We start from the raw sequence: 14194 nt of genomic DNA, 5'->3' as shown, positions 1-14194 counted from the left end.
GTTTAAAAATAATGTAAATAGCTTTCAAACCACTACAAAGGAAGGCACGCCGTCCCACGAAAACGTAATTTACATTACCTTTGTACCTGAAAGAAGTACCCCCTGACCTTTTACATGTATATGTTCATCATCATCTAAAAGGATTCTGTTTTCCTCAGTCGTCAAACTAACCCTTTAAATGATAACTATCATGTATGAATACTAAAAATACCACAAATGGTCAAAAGCCTTAGTCTTCAGGCACTCCCGCTAGCACAGATTTTATAAGATATGTATAACTGTTTCAGATGCATTTTTTGGCAGTGTCGATATTGTGACCCATGGAGGAGATGGACCTGGAAACTCTTGTGCTGGCTTTGTTGTCAACTACGTTGTTCAAGGTACATTTTGTGTTCTTGTTTTCAAATACATACTTCCAGAAAGAACTGAACATTAAATAGCAATATCAAACTTAGTTAAGGGAGATGATAAGGCTTGGAGTGAAGTGAACAACTCCTGAACATGTTTGTGTGCATATGGACTGCCACTAAATGATAAAGTAGTGTTAGGTGATTGGGAAACAACATGACCAGTAAATACAAAAGTAACTCTTGCCCTTTAACGTATCACTACTGATTTGTAATACGGGATGGACCATTTCATTTGTGGGATTGGTTAAAACAACACAGCTGATAAGTGGGCAAAGTATACAGAGATAATACAGCGTATTTCGTGAGCAAAGTCCTACTATTTGACATAGAGACATGAGCATTGAAACAGTATGCCTGTAAAATTAATCCTTTAATAATCATTTCAAATCTTCTATTTCAAGAGGCCATATCATGCAAGTCACTGTTTTGTATCCTTGGGCAGGGTTATTGACTCCACATGTCCTGCTGTGACATGGCTGAATCAGTTGTTGACTGTGATGTGGAATTCCCATTAAGTATAATTCATTCATACTTGGAAACATAAACATATACATAATTATACTGACGTGCAAAAAAACTTCACCAGTCATCATTGTTTGTTTCTAAACGTAAAACAGGACCAATATCAAGGAAGAAACCTGTATTGTCAAAATACATCTAATAACAGTGTCATTACAAGTTATGCCGTGAATGAGACCAAAAGTGATAGTATTGTATCAACAGTGTGGAGGATGGAGGCAGTTGTTCGGTAATCGATGAACCATCATGACTGAAATCAGCACATGAAACTCCCTTTAATCCTTTAGAATGCCCCACGTGTCAGTCAGTGCCGTGTATGCCCACCAAGAGAACCAATGCACACCGAAACTCACAGAAGATTAAGACGTCTCATCAGCAGAAATTGGATTCTTCTCAAAGGGCCTGTGCTCACTGATACTTGTGAAAAGGGCGTCCTGTTTGTGCTCTGATTTGAACGTAAAAGTGATCCCACAAGTTTCAAAAGGTGGCCAGTCTCGTGTTTGTGCTGGCCAAAGCACGATGTTTTCGGGGGCCTTGCCTTATCTTGTTGAAACAGGGTTCGGGGATTCTTTTCTAGTACAGTAGGTACAACAGGGTAGAGAGACTGGTTAATGTAACGCTGGCCAGTGATGTGTCCTTCCAAAATCAACAGATCTGTCTCATCTTGGCAACAGATGCTACATTGACTTGGCAAATGATGCTACCCCAAACCATAACCACTCTAAGCTGTTAGACGTCTTAAAAAGGACAACGTGACGTTCATTCTCATCTTCCACGTAAAAAACAATTTTTTTCATTTGCTCTGAAAGAAGGAATCTGCTATCTCCTGTGAACATCACTTTTTGCCAGTTTCTGTACTACCAGCCTTACACTGTTTGAACCCATCGATGTCTGTGTTCGGGTGCCAGCCATTTATCTCGAAGTTGTCTGTAAGCTCTGATATTGTAATGACACATTCCTCTTTCCTGGCTGATGGTGACAGGTGTCTGCCTATAACAGGCCATGCTCTTGGTGGTGTCATTCTGCTACAGCCCAAACTCCTTGCAACGTGGTCATGCGTTGCTGCTTGATGTGTTATACTGACAGCTTGTTCTCGCTGTTGTATCATCTTTAGCATGTTATTTGTCACTGTCCAAAGGTTTGAATGTTACTGAACAGTGCATCAGGTCAAAATGAAAGCAAATGCCACGTGAAGTGTACTGAGAAAATAATTTGTTAAACGCTGGACATGCTCATTGATAACATTTGTGTAATATTTTGGGGTAAGACATTTAGGCAAGAGGCAGGCATCCCAAATGGCACAAATTGGCCAATAAGTTAAACTTAAGTTTCAGGTATATCGATGATTCGATATCGTTTAATGACAATCAAATAGCCAATTCCAATCCACCGATATACTAACCGAACAATCGCCTCTGCTCTTGGCAGACATGAATATGGAAAGGGTTTTAATCGCTTGTATCTATATACTCATATCTTTGTAGGTTGGCATGCTGCAAGTGCAGCAAAGCTATCACTTTAAACTCAAGTTCCACTTATCTGGGTACTCATGTACCCAGATCAATGCGAGCTGTGGTTGTTATGTTTGGGCGATTGATTCTCAACAATTGTGTAACACTGTTCGAAGTTTTGACCCAAGATGTCCAAATTTTAATTTGGTAACGTTTTGTTTGTTCATAAGTTATGCATTTTATGTCTATCATCCACAATCTTGAAAAATGCATTCATCCAGAAGTTGAGAGTACAAACATATCAAGTTGTCCCGTTTGCAGTGAGACAATGTTAACAGTATTTCCATATGTTTAGTTGAAAATGAAAGAAGATCTAACCCCTCTTTCCTTTGTAGAATCATAGTCCATGTTTATGCTTATGAATTCTATCAAATGAGAAAGGACCATGCAATGTTATCACTGTTATAAAAAATATAAATTAAACTTCACACTGGGCTTTTGCTCAGATGGTGTTTCAACAAATGGTCTTTTATTATGTGTTCTTATTATAAAATGTTCAATTTTACTGCACTCACCCCCACCCCTAAATATCAAATGGTCCACCCCAATTCATTTGTCATCTTTTCTGCTTTTCATAACAATTAGAAGGATTTTATTCAACATATTTATGACATAATATTCATTATGTATTCTATCAAATGAGAGAGGACCATGCAATTATGTCAATGTTTTAAAAATAGATCTTCTCTGTGCTTAATGGCCCTAGTTACTGACTGGTACTGACTAATCCCAATTCCATTGTATATATGGTTAACAGATTGGGTATGAGAATAATGTTATCACATCATGGAAAATGAATGTCTCGCATAAATACAAATAGCCCATGTTGTATATGTCATAATTAGAACTCAACGTAAACAGTCGTTGTGTTCTTAGCACGACGTCACGCCGAAAACCCTTGTTCGAATCCCGACATGGGTACAATGTGTGAAGCCCAACCCTGGTGTTCCCTGACGCGATGTTGCTGGAATATTGCTAAAAGGGGCGTAAAACCAAACTCATTCACTTTTAACACAACTCATGTGTTGCTGTGAAGTTGCTGAGGATGATAGTGAATGTTAGTAAATCCTGATCTGATCACCGTCAGAAAAGGCTTAGACCAAAAGTGGTTATTGTCCTGTTTTCTCTCATTGTCAGATACCTGCTCGATAACGTTGACCGCCAGTGAGGGGGAGATAACCAGTCCTGGCTACCCTGGCATCCCCTTCAACGACCTCATCTGCACGTATGTCATCTTGGGTGATGGGCAGAACCAGAGCATCACCATAGACGTGGTTGATCTGGATCTTTTCCCTTTTCCAGACTGTTTCATTTCATGGCTCATTATAAACGATGGTCCTAAACTGTGCCAGAATACACAGTTCCACAAGACATGTGAGCACTGAATCTATCTGAAATGGCAAACAAAAAGAGAGTTACATGTAACACATGATCCGTTTGTATGATCCGTCTGTCTGAACGTCTGTGTGATCCACATGTGTGACCCGTCTATTTAACTAAACTGTGTAATCTGTATGTTCGCCCCGTCAACGTGACACGTGTGAGTGCGATATCGCTATGTTATCCGTTTGTGTGGCATGTGTGTGTGATCCGTCTGCCTAATACGTCTGTGTAGTGCGTCTGTTCGATATGTCTGTGTGATCCGTCCCTGTGATACGTATGTTTTATCCATCTGTATGATATTACTGTGTGATAGGTCTCTGTTATCTTTCTTTTTTATTTGTCCTTGTGACGTGTGAAAAGACGGCTTTTTGTTTACTGTACTAAAACTGTACTGTACTAAAACAGCTTTAAGTCTTGTTCTTTTTTGTCTTCATCCAACTTGAGATAAGAGCCGCAAATCTTCACCAATGTTATGTATTCTAACAATGGCGTTGATCTTACAACTCCAACAACGATCATCGCAGCACCGTTTTTGTTTCAGATGTCTTCCAGAATAGATTCATCATCAAATTTAGAAGTGATTACTTGGACTTTAGTAGAGGGTTTAAGCTGCATTACTCTGTTGGAGGGGAAGCACACGGTACACTATCTCATTCCCTTAGTAGGCATTACTGATTCGTAATAATCATGTATCGTCTTTTCTGTTCTTCATAACAAGTATGAGTATTTCATGTACATACTTGTATAATACATGCAACCATGTATCATGACTTGCAGCTTATATGTACCTAGATTATGTAAACCTGTCATATATGTATATGAACAATCTTTGACTTGTATTTAACTAATTCTGTTACTGACGCAAACATGAGCTGCAATTAAATAACAATGGCCAAAAAATATTAGAGAATGGTTCGTCTGTTCCGAATGATGAATCTACCGCTTGTGGATTCTGGTGGTATGCAAAGAAAGAAAACGCCTTCCTATGTAGGCATCAATCTTTCGAGCAAAGCAAAATTTGAATCATCTACATCTGAAAGAGTGGCATTGAACTTAGAGAGGACACTGCAATGATATTTCTGTTTTTAAAATACATCGACTACATGGCCCTGGTTCCGATAAAGAAGAGCAATAATCAGAGTGAGAATGAAATGCATCTTTTACACAAATATAACTGCTCTGACTTTTATACATGTATGTCACAACTATAACTCAATGAAAACACATCATATGTTGCTGTGAGGTTAAGATGATAATGCATTTTGGTAATACGTTATGTAATAATTCGTTTTTTCTCAGACCACTAGTTGTTAAAGTCCTGTTTTCTCTCATTGTCAGAAAACTGTTCGATGACGTTTACCGCCAGTGAGGGTGAGATTACCAGTCCTGGCTACCCTGGTACCACTATCAGCTACCTTTACTGCACATATGCCATCATGGGTAATGGACAGAACCAGAGCATCGCCATAGACCTAATCGAGCTGGACCTGGAAGCTACTTCCGACTGTTCCAACGACTGGCTCGTTATAGATGATGGTCTTAAACTGTGCTACCACACAACGTTTCGTAAGACATGTAAGTATTGAATCTGTCTGAAACGACAAAAAGAAAGGGAGTGTACATGTAACGACATGTGTGACATGTCTGTGTGTTTTAAATGCGTAATCCGTATTTGTGGTCCGTCAGCGTTGTACATCCGTGTGATTTGTCTGACCGTTTGTGTGATACACTGTGTGAATCGTTCATGTGACAGATGCATATGATACCTGTGTGGAGTACGACCATGTGGTCCGGCAGTACGATACGTCTATATGATCTATCTGTGTGGTACGTCCATGTGATCCGTCTTCGTAGTACGTCAATGTGATCCATATGTGTGATACGTCAATGTGATCCGTCTATATGATACATCTGTATCATCTGTTTATGTGATACGTGTGTGTGATCTGTCTGTCTGATCATTCAGTGTGGGTGAGTGGAGTCTTTGCTTTCTGTATGTGAGTTACGTCTGTGTGATTACGTTTAGTCCTCGAATGACACATGCAAAAAGACATCGAAGACAATTCGTTAATTGTACAAAGGCGAGGGGAAGATTTCATTTCTAGTTCTTTTTTGCTTCAAGCAAACGTCTATCCAACCTCAAGCCTCGACTCTTTACCAATATAATATTCTATTTATCACACAACTCCAAAACGATCATCATAGCAACGCTTTTGTTTCAGATGTCTTCCGGGATAGATTCATCATCAAGTTTAGAACTCAGTTCAGAAGGCCTAGTAGAGGGTTTAAGATGCATTACTCTGTTGGCGTGGACGCACACGGTACACAATTTCATTACATTAATAGGCAGTATTGGGGCAGTTGCTGATGTGGCTGAGATGGCTAATTTACTGTCTGATTCAATGTTTGAGGTTTCGTGCTCTTTGATTCTGGTATTGATGGGGCGGGATGTTTTACCTACGTAGGATTGTCCACAGTTGCACTAAACTACACCTTTAGGCTCTTGAGGTTTGGTTGATATTCTGCCGTTGGCTCTGAGTAGGGTACTAAGGGAGGTGGACCTGGTGTAGTAGGTGTTAATATTGGCTTGCTGTTTGAGGAGGCGCCGCCTGATGATGTGGGAGGCTCTTCCTATGAATGGGAGGGTGATGCGAAAGGGTGCTGATTCGGCTTTAGGGGTCGAAGATCTTGTGTGGGATGGAGTATAGAGGACATGACTTTGTTGTCGAGATTGAGTGGATAATTGTTCCTCATTCAGTCTTGCTTGACAAAGGTATACGGATCTATACCGAAACGTCGCCTTTACAGTATTAAAGAAGTTGTTATCCATAGATTGCGTCTACTTTATCATCCGTCAACTTCTAAGTAATGCCTATCAAACAATTGAGTTGGGGATTGTTGACATAGAGAAAGAAAGACGATTGGCATAGATTTAACCCCATTATGTTTGCAGACAACGTCTCTTCCATCCACTTAAAGACATCTGGACATATATCGACGCCATGTTTCTCCTGCAACTGCACCTACAACAACTTCACCAACACCATCATAGGCAGTGGGGAGTTGCAAACACTTATCCTGGACTTCGTCTCTCTCAACTACGCGACCAGCGGTAACTGTGATCTCGGATGGTTTACCATAGATGGCGGTCCAAAAATATGCACTTCAAACCCCTTTCAAACAATCTGTAAGTTGAAACACTGATGCTGTCTGTATAATTTTCTGACAAATTAAACTATGTTGCTTTCTTTCTACAACTTCAGGGTGACTGTTGAAACGAATCAACTCAACTGAAAGTGTGTCTTAATTGTCTGGATTGATCAACAGGCAAACTGAGTATTATATTATTAAGACATCTCCAGTAGAAGCTTTATCAAACAATGGTGAACTCTTGTAGTAAGTTCTTTATATCGATGTGGTGTGTAGATGCTGTCAAATCATTTCATAATGTTACCAAAGTAAAAATATCCTTTGCTTATATTTTCTATATGTGTGTGAGTGAGTGAGTATGGTTTTACGCCGCTTTTAGCAATCGTCCAGCAATATGACGGCGGGAGACACCAGCAATGGGGTATATGTGAGTGAGTGAATGAGTTAAAAACTTACGTCACATCAGCAGTATTGCAGCCAAGGAAAAAAACAGTTATGTCGATAGATGCCTGTCACAAGGGACATTAAAACACTGACATCTTATGCCAAATTTCCTACCTAAAAACTAATCATTTCAAATACTAAAATCATCTAATCAACACATACATCAATATTACATTTTATGCTATTACAAATACGAGCTTTAGACCATCAGCATCTAAAGGTAGACCACCTTACTGGGGACCATAGGGACACTTAAAGTAATTCTGCTACCTACATGGATCCCCAGCAGGATTTAAGCCGTCATTTTAGTCACTGGTAGTTTTGGACAATACCAGCCATAAATTAAACCATTGTCCAAATATGAAATGCGTTAAAATCCCAATTCTCTGCAATGTACTTGGAAACTGTAAGGTGACAATAACTTTACCATACTTCAACCCCATTAAATGTCACTGCCATAATGATATAAATTATAAATTACACCAAACATGGACAAAACACATTAATCAAAAAGCTATTGGTCAATTCTATTTCTTTTTTTAAATATTAAATAACCGTGATAAACTTGATAAAAAGATCCTTTAAATTTGAAACTTGACCAAATGAATCCCTAGTAGGAGAAAAATCTGCACACACAGAGCCTTTCACTTTTCAATAAATATTCATAAGTAAAACGTTCGTTTGTTTGTTTTTTTGTGTGTTTGTTGTTTAACGCCGCACTCACCAATATTCCAGCTATATGAAGGCGGTCTGTAAATAATCGAGACTGGGCCAGACAATCCAGGAATTTGACAGCACGGGCCAATGTGACATCATCACAAAGAGACTTCATCATGTCTTGACTGTTGGGGAACACAAATAGGTGTAACCTAGAATTGGAGTTATCTCATAGAGTTTGATAAAACTTACGTTTGTGTTCCATCTTATTGCATCAGCTGCCTGCTATATGTCTTTATAATCAGAGTAAGGCATCAGAAGGTGCGAGATATTGCTGCAGCATCAGCTTTTGTGTTACTGACTATGCCACAGTAACCAACAAAACACTATGTCGTATTGGCCAGTTGAATGATCATTATGCAACTCTGAAATGTCAAGAATATATGGATGAATGAAAGATACATTTACAAGGTATGACAGGGAATAGAAAAAGATTATGAATTGTTTACTTTTCGATGGATGTTGAATAACTACAAGGCTGTCAGAAGAGCCTTTGCTTCAGCCGTAAAAAATGAAACATTGTCTGGTATTCTGAAAGATATAGTTATAGATCCAATTACAGTGGCACTTGATACTTTGTCACAATCCTTGGATCCATCTGTAAATATTGAGCTATGTGATTCATAGTTTGTTCTCAATTGCGTATAGTCCTGTTGATTTGTGTCAGGGTTTTTTGTAAATTGAGTAACTGTAGGGTATAATTCTGGCCTGACAGTGGCCAAGGAGGAGAAGACAAAAACCGGTCAGGAGAATAATATCTACATCAATATTAGCAGCTTTAATGTGGGATATAATCCTAGCGGTGGGACAAGCTTAGATTTATTTTGAAAAAAAATTGTTTTGAAAACTTAGTTGTAAGCAGGATTTTATGTGTTAGAATGTAATTTTGTAGCATACTGAAGTGGTTATTTAATACAGCGTGGCTGCAAAGAAGGTTCGTCAGCTTCAACATAATGGCTATGTCAAGTAAATTCGCAGCCTTGACAGTCTTAGTCAATGATGGTGTATGGAATCCAATTTCTCTTACAGGCTCCACCATAAACAATGGAGCCAAAGTCCAATTTAGTGTGGATGGGGGCTCTATATAAATGAAGGGGAAAAACGAGTCCCAGAAACTTGGCCTCCTCTACAACTTTGATGTGTGTGTTATCTAAAAATGATCAGAGATCTTTATGATGTTACTATTTCCATCAGAAATTAATACAATTGGTCTTGTTTTTTAAAAATATAAAACCATTTTCAAGTGACCATTTCTAAATTTTATTAGCTTTCGATACTATGCATATTTTTGCCACGACATTAAATATCAAAGTCATCCACAGAAAGTGACCCATCAAGTTAATCATTTAAAACAAAATAATGTCCCTTTGGTCACCCTGACCCTGGTTATAATCATCCAACATGCTTTGGCCTATACGAACTTGAAATGATGTCCCTATTAAAAACTTGGATACAAATTGAGGCAAACGACCTTATAAGCCAAAAAGTCTTTCATAATACTATGTTTTCAGGTCGTAAGGTATGTTTTGTCGAGATCGAAACAAATAGATACAGCATGTTGTTTATGTTCAATGTCATTTTTTAATACGATTCTACATGTAGTGAATGCTCAGGGGTACATCTGTTTTTTACCAAAACCACATTGGGTACTAATGATGAGGATGTTGGTTTCCAAGTTCCATATCATTAGTCATTTACAATCCGTTCCATGCTTTTTACAAATAGAGCAAGTTGGTTTATATTGATCTCTACTTCAAAGGATCAGCTCAGGTTTTGGACTACAATGGCATCATGTCATGATGTAGGAACTTTCCCCAAATCCAAGTCCAAATCTGATCAAGTATTTCCAACGTATTTCAACAGGACTGGGGCAAATCCTTCAGAAGCTAATAGTGAATGTTATCAGCACCTGCCGTAGTATCATCAGCAGTCTGTAGTCTGCAGTCTGTAGCTCATGGAGTGAAACTACTCCATTATTGTCTTTACCATTTTTTCTAACTACAATTATTATTTTCCTCTTCTTCGGACATTTCTGAAATGTCGGAACATAATTTGTTAAGGGAACATGTTCAGTGAGTGTTTTGCTCAACGTATTTGAGATATCAGATTTATCCGTTGGTATACGATCACCTTCCTTAACATGGTGTCTCTATTATGTAGGACACCTGAAAGTAAAACACACTATGTGGCACGATCGAATATATGCATATTGTATCATACGTTCTTGTATATGTATATTCTGAGGCTAATATTTCAATAAGGTCAAACTAATCATGGATAGATTCAATTATTCTTAAATTCAATGTGTCTGATAAATGGAAATAAATAAATACCAAATAATACACTATTTATATCAAAACCCTTTGTATATAAAAAAACATGTTGATCATTTTAGTTAAAAATAATCTGCAATTCTGCAATTCAGTTTAAGTTTACAATGAATTATCGGATACGCTCATGTTCGTTATGTTTTCAATAAATTATGTACACCGATTATTTGTTACGTTTTCAACGTAATTATTTTTTTTAGAAATAGATTGTTTGGAGGCTAATTTTCTGTAGTTGATATTTCATGGGGCTCACTTTGGTAATGATACCATTGATATGCCGAACCGAACTTTATCAAATTTGAGGCGCAAAACAAATTTAAACCAAACTTGTCTTGTTTCAGATGCATTTTTTGGCAGTGTAGACATCGTGACCCATGGTGGAGATCGATCCGTAGGCTCTTGTGGTGGCTTTGTTGTCAACTACGTTGTTGAAGGTAGAGTTTGTGTGCTTGGTTTTATATACAAACTTCTTGTAAGAACTGAAAATTGAATATTAAAATTAAGCTCGGTTAAGGGATATGACAAGAATAGAGGGAAGTGACCAAAGACGAAGACGAGATGATACAAAACATCAACCACCAACTCCTTTTTGACGTTATTTTAACTGACCTTTGACTGACAAATATCAAGCTTACCTGAGGGACATAAGGCTGGAAGTAAAGTGAAAAAAGACGGGAACTAAATACCAAAGTAAGTCTTGCCTATATACGCAATATTTCCAATGATTGATAACCATGGTGCATTACGTCCAAGCTATCCTTTCAACATGTAAAGTACTTTAATCTAGCGTTCACTCTGTTGTTTCAGATGTGGACAACCAGAAACTGACGTACACCACGAATAGCGGCCAATTGATCGGTCCAGTATTTCCTGGAGCAGGTTCATCAAATCCCGTTACCTATACTTATATCATCATTGGTCATTTTCCCCGACAGAGACTCATCTTAGACATCACGCTCAGGTCATCCTATGGGGGATGTTACTTTGCAAAACTGACTCTAAATGGCACAGAGGATCTGTATGGTGCTGGACGATATAGCAGGACATGTAAGTTCAAAAAGCCCCTGTTTGTGCACTCTGTGTATTGTAATATAAACCACACTCGGCAGTGGCAGCAATATCACTCGAACAAATCAGCCTGTTTGTGCACTCTGATACACGTGTCGTTTCTGTACCGTGATATAAGCCCCACACGGCAGTGGCGGCAATATCACTCGAACAAATCAGCCTGTTTGTGCATGCTGTACACTTGTCGTGTGTGTATCGTGACATAAGCCCCACACGGCAGTGGCAGCAATATCACCCGACCACATCAGCCTGTGTTTGCATGTAGTACATGTGGCGTTTGTGTATTGTGATATAAGCCCCACGTGGCAGTGGCAGCAATATCACTCGACCACATCAGCCTGTGTGTGCATGTACTGAACGTGTCGTTTGTGTACTGTGATATAAGCCCCACGTGGCAGTGGCAGCAATATCACTCGACCGCATCAGCCTGTGTTTGCATGTAGTACATGTGGCGTTTGTGTATTGTGATATAAGCCCCACGTGGCAGTGGCAGCAATATCACCCGACCACATCAGCCTGTGTTTGCATGTAGTACATGTGGCGTTTGTGTATTGTGATATAAGCCCCACGTGGCAGTGGCAGCAATATCACCAGACCACATCAGCCTGTGTTTGCATGTAGTACATGTGGCGTTTGTGTATTGTGATATAAGCCCCACGTGGCAGTGGCAGCAATATCACTCGACCACATCAGCCTGTGTGTGCATGTACTGCACGTGTCGTTTGTGTACTGTGATATAAGCCCCACGTGGCAGTGGCAGCAATATCAGTCGACCGCATCAGCCTGCGTATGCATGTAGTACACGTGGCTTTTGTGTATTGTGATATAAGCCCCACACGGCAGCGGCAGCAATATGCATTCTAGGCCGAGAAGCGGCAGGTCATAAGGAATGACGAGACACAGAAATGAAGCTGGCATCAGGTCATACAGTAGGTCAATCTCATGTGGCAGGAAACACCAGCTAAGCAAAGTATTACAGCACACACGACAAATCCCAAACTCCAAATATATCACACCCTGACGTTGAAAATTAACACAAAACACACAAGTTTGAGAGCACTCCGTTCAATCCCCACCTGTCCATTCCACATTTTTTTGCGATTATCCAAACACAATTGCAAGCAACACATTCATAAATGAGCGATATTCCAAATTTGCTAGTGCCATGAGAGGGTTCACGCGTCGGGGTGTTTTCCATAACTGCTCCATAAACGTCAACAGCAGTAAGTATAAATTTCAACCTCATGCTCCCTTTCGAAAATGAACCTCTTCACAAACTTATGTGACGTCATATATAAATCCGCGCTTCTAGGTTGACCTCGCCTCGGTGCATCGAGGTTATGTTTATATTTTTGTTCACTTTCCTGTATCCTATTTTTGAGATTTGATTTATCCAAAATATGGTTTGTTAATTTGTTCAGAGAAAGAAATTATGTTGGCATATTTCTAGATTATGTTGTATATATTCAGAGAACTATTTTTCTTTGCGTAACTGCTGAGTATGAGTGGGGAAACATTTGTGACCGAGAGCCGGCAAATACCGACAAAATAACATTGCTGCAAGGTCATTTCGCGAAACCAGAGGACTTCAAATTTAAGCAAACTTTGTTACGATATTATTCGGCGAGAACTGTAAACTTCAAAGTATGAAATTACAAAAATTGAACGTCAGTTTGGAAGCTTGGAGGTTCACACAGTTTAACCAGCACTTTTAAATCGTTTACACTTCAATGAACCCATCCAAACTGACGTTCAGTTCTGAAATAAACCACACTCGTCAGTGGCAGCAATATCACTCCACCATACCAGCTCGTGTAACAGAGTACTTCGGGCGATCCCGACTGTCATAGGTATGTGTTTATGAATCACTATCACTGTTCGCGGAGAAGTAAACGTTTCCTGCACCACCGTTGACACCTATCGGAGACACATGCAGAGGCAAGTCAATTGTTAACCTGAAAAATACACAGGAACATATGGTCAAATTACGGAACTGCATCGGATATAATGTTTGTCACTGATGCGTCAAAGTTTTAAAAGTCCTCCTCCACGCGTCTACCATTATTTGAAAGTTTCAAGGAGACCTTGAACTAAAAACCTTTTCAGTGGGGCAGATAAATTTGGATGACAGCTACCTCGAGCAGAATGGGTTTGATCAAATTCTGTTTTCTCTTTTCAGCATTCACAAAATATTATTTTTCTTATCTTAAAACTTGTCTTGCTACCGACCATGACGACGACATTTCGACATGACTCCTTTCTTCTTTCAGATTTGTCAGAGAATAATTTCACTTTAGAGTTCACTCCCTATTATGACGCAAGTTTTCTCGTTCACTATGAGAAAGAAGACATCATTAAAGGTAACACTTAAATCCTATTTCAGTAGTCAAAATGATCAGTAAATATTAGTTTCAGCTCCATAAAGTTTTATCTTTTATTCAAGAAAAATATTGAAAAGATGTGATTACTTCTTCATTGACATTTGAAAATGTTTTTGTATGTTTTTAAACATTTATTTCTAGATATTCTAAGTCATAATATGCAATACATTATGATGAATAAATGAATTAAGTAATTAATTGTTGAATGAATGAATGAATGAATGAATGAATGATTAAATGTTGTGGATTAGTAAGACAAGTTACATAGCACAAGCAGCCCA

The 14194-nt window shown here is 38.8% G+C and overlaps 1 protein-coding gene across 1 annotated transcript in view; it reads left to right on the top strand.

Moving 5' to 3' along the window:
• The window catches only part of LOC139467124 (cubilin-like), a 188013-nt gene extending 174110 nt beyond the window's left edge, over positions 1–13903 (top strand). Inside the window, exons 28-36 of the mRNA XM_071248843.1 lie at positions 288–380; positions 3578–3814; positions 4365–4463; positions 5162–5398; positions 6046–6144; positions 6777–7010; positions 10806–10898; positions 11272–11511; positions 13803–13903. Of these exons, the coding sequence (XP_071104944.1) occupies positions 288–380; positions 3578–3814; positions 4365–4463; positions 5162–5398; positions 6046–6144; positions 6777–7010; positions 10806–10898; positions 11272–11511; positions 13803–13903 (1433 nt within the window). The remainder of the gene's footprint in view (positions 1–287; positions 381–3577; positions 3815–4364; positions 4464–5161; positions 5399–6045; positions 6145–6776; positions 7011–10805; positions 10899–11271; positions 11512–13802) is intronic.
• Positions 13904–14194: the final 291 nt, after the last annotated feature.

The sequence above is a fragment of the Haliotis cracherodii genome, unplaced genomic scaffold (genome assembly GCF_022045235.1).
Source record: "Haliotis cracherodii isolate W230 unplaced genomic scaffold, xgHalCrac1.p SCAF_19, whole genome shotgun sequence".
Classification (NCBI taxonomy): Eukaryota; Metazoa; Mollusca; class Gastropoda; order Lepetellida; family Haliotidae; genus Haliotis; species Haliotis cracherodii.
Note: the sequence above shows the minus strand (reverse complement) of the source record. Positions and strands in the feature narration are given on the sequence as shown.